Source organism: Tarenaya hassleriana, unplaced genomic scaffold, assembly GCF_000463585.1.
Source record: "Tarenaya hassleriana unplaced genomic scaffold, ASM46358v1 Cleome1, whole genome shotgun sequence".
Classification (NCBI taxonomy): domain Eukaryota; kingdom Viridiplantae; phylum Streptophyta; class Magnoliopsida; order Brassicales; family Cleomaceae; genus Tarenaya; species Tarenaya hassleriana.
In genome coordinates, this window is record NW_010960187.1 from 6,588,562 (window position 1) to 6,592,802 (window position 4,241).

At 38.5% G+C, this 4,241-nt stretch overlaps 2 protein-coding genes across 2 annotated transcripts in view; one reads left to right on the plus strand and one right to left on the minus strand.

Annotated features, from left to right (window-relative positions):
- The first annotated feature begins 1,130 nt into the window (after positions 1-1,130).
- Positions 1,131-2,331, plus strand: LOC104825096 (transmembrane protein 56). The gene is made up of 6 exons (XM_010557363.1): positions 1,131-1,149; positions 1,239-1,300; positions 1,401-1,522; positions 1,624-1,699; positions 1,806-1,865; positions 1,962-2,331. The coding sequence occupies exons 1-6, from the start codon at positions 1,131-1,133 to the stop codon at positions 2,097-2,099; spliced, it is 477 nt and encodes a 158-aa protein (XP_010555665.1). The 3' UTR covers positions 2,100-2,331.
- Positions 2,332-3,431: 1,100 nt separating this feature from the next.
- The window catches only part of LOC104825104, a 3,812-nt gene continuing 3,002 nt past the window's right edge, over positions 3,432-4,241 (minus strand). Inside the window, exons 4-6 of the mRNA XM_019201617.1 lie at positions 4,105-4,235; positions 3,812-4,018; positions 3,432-3,731 (exon numbers count right to left, since the gene is read on the minus strand). Coding sequence (XP_019057162.1) covers positions 3,432-3,731; positions 3,812-4,018; positions 4,105-4,235 — 638 coding nt within the window. The remainder of the gene's footprint in view (positions 3,732-3,811; positions 4,019-4,104; positions 4,236-4,241) is intronic.

Below are 4,241 nucleotides of genomic sequence, written 5' to 3' on the forward strand. Positions count from 1 at the left end.
TCTGAGCGAATAAATAGTGGATATTTGGATGATTTGGAAGCTTCTGTGCATTGTGGAGGAAATTTTGGGCATAAGAAGTGCAAAGTATTTGGTGATTGGCATAACTGGTATAAGCGTAGTATTTTTTGGGATTTGTCTTACTGGAGTTCGCTAACGCTTCGACACAATCTGGATGTTATGGTGGCAGTCCATGCAGCTGATGACGGCGTTTGGCATTGTTCATCATTTGTTTCAACCGCTGCATACCCAGCTGGTTGAACTCTTTGTAAACTTTATCGGTGTGCTTTTTTTTCACCGAAAAGATTGCTTTAAAAAAAAAATAGAGTTAGTGATTAATTATTTTATTTAAATAAAATTTTAAAAATATAACTTACGATGAACGAATGCCACCAAGAACGTTTGATGTTGTCCGGTACCACCGTCCAACAGTAGTAGAGTTGAGGAAAATTGGACGTTATTATTGCTGTAAATTTTTTCCTCAAATCTTTATCGTTAACCCCGAACCTAATTATAATAACAATTTATTAATATTAACTAATAATATAATTTAAAATAAAATATTGAAATAATTTAATTTATAAATTACCATAACGTCCCGTCAAGTTCGGGATCGATTAGCGGGACCTCGCGAGTGTCGAAGGAATTTAAAATTTCCTCTACCTCCTCCAGAGTTATATCAATCTCTGGGAAAAGTGGAGGAGCGTCCACCGGTTCCGGAAGACGAGAAGGTGGTGGTGGCGGCGGTGGCGGTGCTCCAGAAGAACCCGCTAACAATCCTCTGGAACCAGAAAATCGCCTACGAAATTGTAAAAAAACAATAGTTAGTTATTAATACAAAACATAAATATTAAAGAATTGAACAAGAATTGAAAACCAATTACCATTTTGTGTTTTTTTTTTGGTTGATTTTTTTTTTGCTCGTTTTTTTTTGCTCGTTTTTTTTTGTTTGAGATTTGGATGAATGATGGAGAAGAATGAGCCGCTCGCCCTTATATAATCGAAAATTCCAACGGATTTCCAACGGGTATCAGTTGGAAATCTCTGGGCGCATTTAATGTTGTCTGATAAATTCCAACGGATGCCCGTTAGAATCGTCTTTTCCAACGGGCATCCGTTGGAAAAATTCTGGAATGACGCGATGGACGCCAGGTGCGTCGAACGGATTTAATGCTTCAGAATTTCCAACGGATGCCCGTTGGAAATGAATAATGTAACGGGCATCCGTTGGAATTTATCAGCGGATTCAATGTTTCAACTATTACAACGGGTGTCCGTTGGAATTCTCGGTGGTGTGGAGTATGTAAGCATCAAAGCACAATCTCGTGTTACATTTCGCTTTCCTTAAAGATGAGATGGCTTCTTAATTTCTAACATGCCTTTGACATGATTGTTAACACAAGGTGTTTCACCATTGCATATCCATGTTTGCTATCATACTGGCTGTCACTAGCGGGCAAAGCCAGTTCTACATATTCATGGTTCTCCTCTCCGAAGCCACAACTCCATTTGTCAATCTACGCTGGTCGGTTTCTGAATCGGGAATGCCCCCTATACTTATATCCAATATTTACAACCTGGTCTGGTCAGCTTTTGCTCTTACACTGTTGAATGCTGCATATGCAGGTACCTGGATACTAGTGGTCAGAAAAGCTCCAAGCTTTACACGTGCAACGGGATTGCCCTGTTCTTGGGTTGGCTGGTACTGTTAACTACATTCGAAATTCCGTTACTTTACTTTCGGTTTCCGCTCAGAATCTCTTCTTCGTGTGCCATTTTTGAACGGTTAAGCTTTCTGCCCATTTCAGGTGGCAAGGGTCCTTCTGTTCATCTACTTTTTTGTTCATATGTTCCTCCACTTCGATCAGGTATGTCGTATACAATGTTTCGGCAGAGCCAGCGGTAAGAAATGAAAGATCATAGTAGGTTGGAAGAATCTGAGTTTCTCGAGCTTGTTGGTTCAGGTGAAGCAAGTATTCCCGCTCGGGTTTTACAGCTTGCTGACGATACCACCGGCGCTGGGAGTGATGAATCTGCTATGGTTTTGGAAGATCACAAAAGGGTTGATCAAGACGCTGTCCAAAGCCAGACGCCGTGAATGAGATCAGGGTTGTGATTGGACAGTTGCAGTTGTTGTCTGGTTATATGGTACCAACTGTTATTTTACTTTGGATCCCACGGTCGAGAGGGACATGAACGAATTCCCCATGCCGTGGAAAAGCTGTAAAATGGAATACAAAAATTGATCATAGTTTTCTCCTTGTTCTTTTAAATTGCTCCTGAATGTGATGGGCTTTTTGGACTTTGGATTTAGAAATAAATGGGCCTTTTATATTTTGTGGAAATGGGCCTTTATATTTTGTGGAAATGGGCTTCTATAGTTAACGGGCTGTTATATATATATATTTTTTTATCTCATTGGGCTATTTGACCATTTTCGTTGGACAATCGTTCGTCTAAAAAAAGATCTCGCCCTATTTTCAATTATTAGGCTCGAATCTCTAATTCGTTTATCCGCCTTTTATATACATATATATATCGTACATGGACCGCGAATTAGCCACGTGGACTACGCATGCATGGGATTTGACCTACTACTAGTCCTCATTAATATGAGCTCGATCCCATGATTCATTTAATTAGCTGCTCGCATGTCACGATATATATGGCTCTTCAACTAATCTTAATAAATATCAAGTTACGCATCATCTATACACTACAAAAAAAAACCAAATTCCAACCGGCAAATCCGTTGGAAATGGCCGAAAATCCGTTGGAATTCGACTTTTCCAACGGATTTCCAACGGATGTCGTTAAAAATGCAGATCCGTTGGAATTCCGTGGCAAATTCCAAACGGAATTCCAACGCCTTCATCCGTTGGAATATTTCAACGGATTTCCAACGGTTCTTCCGTGGTATATTTTCAACGGAATTCCAACGGATTTGTTCGTCGGAATATATCAACGGAAATTCCAACGGACGTCCGTGGCTAGTTTCCGACGGGACCGTTAGAATATCCGTTAGAAATATTCCAACGGATTTACAACGGTTTTTGCCACGGATATCCGTTGGAATTGCCATTGGAAACGCCGTCGAAATGTTACAACGGTATTTACAACGGCCGTCCGTTGGAATTAAAAATTGATTACAACGGATCGCCGTTGGAATAACCGTTGGAAACACACAAAAAATAAATAAAAAATAAAATAAATATTTAAAAATAAAATAAATAAAACATTTATTTTATAAAACATTTATTTTATTTTAAAATATTTATTTTATTTTTTTATTTATATTTATATTTATATTTATTAATATATTAATATATATAATATATATATATATATATAAAATAAAACCAAAATAAAATTAAAACATTAAAAAAAAATTGTTCGAATATTACAAAAATATAAAATATTTTCAACAATAATAATTAATTGGCACTACGGGTTTCTTCGTGTTCGCTAGTCCCGAGATTACGTGCCGTCGTTTCTGCTCCCGAGCTTGGCGGCGTATTGTGGAGTGGCCGATCACCCCGCAAAAGCTCAACGATTTGTTCGAGGTTAGTCACTTGTTGCCTCGTCGCCGCAAGTTGTTGCTCGAGTGTCTCGATCCGCCGTTGTTGTTCGAGATCGCTCTGCATGCCAGGAGGAATTGCTGCACCGAAATCATCGAACAAATCTCGCTGCAATCCTCCCAATCCATAGATGCAGCCCTTATTTGGAGAGACCGACTGGAAAATGAAGAAAATATTTAAAATTAAAATAAAATATTAAAATATAATATTTAAAAATGAATTATTTTAAATTTTACCTCCACATAGCAACGATCTTGGTCCGATGCAGAGAGACCGGATGAAGAACCCGCTGAATCGCCAACATTTTGCGAGAGTTGGGTGAGTCGCTGAGTTACCGTGCTTACAACTCGTTTTGCACGGGGATCGACATATGTCCCATCAGACTTTTTGTGTGTCCGAGCGACCAACTCTACGATTGATGGCGTTCTCCCCATTTCTTTCTCCTATATATATATATATATTATTAACATAATAAAAAATCTAGTATTAAAAAACTAATTAAAAATTAAATTAAAGTTTAAATAAATACCATCTCTTTTTGCCTCTTCTTGAATGATTTAGCACCGGAGGTATGACGATGAGGCCCATCACCCTCGATTTTTTGGGACAGACGACTTTGTTTCGCCTTGGAACTCTTGTTCTTGAAATGGTCTGAGTTCCAATGCG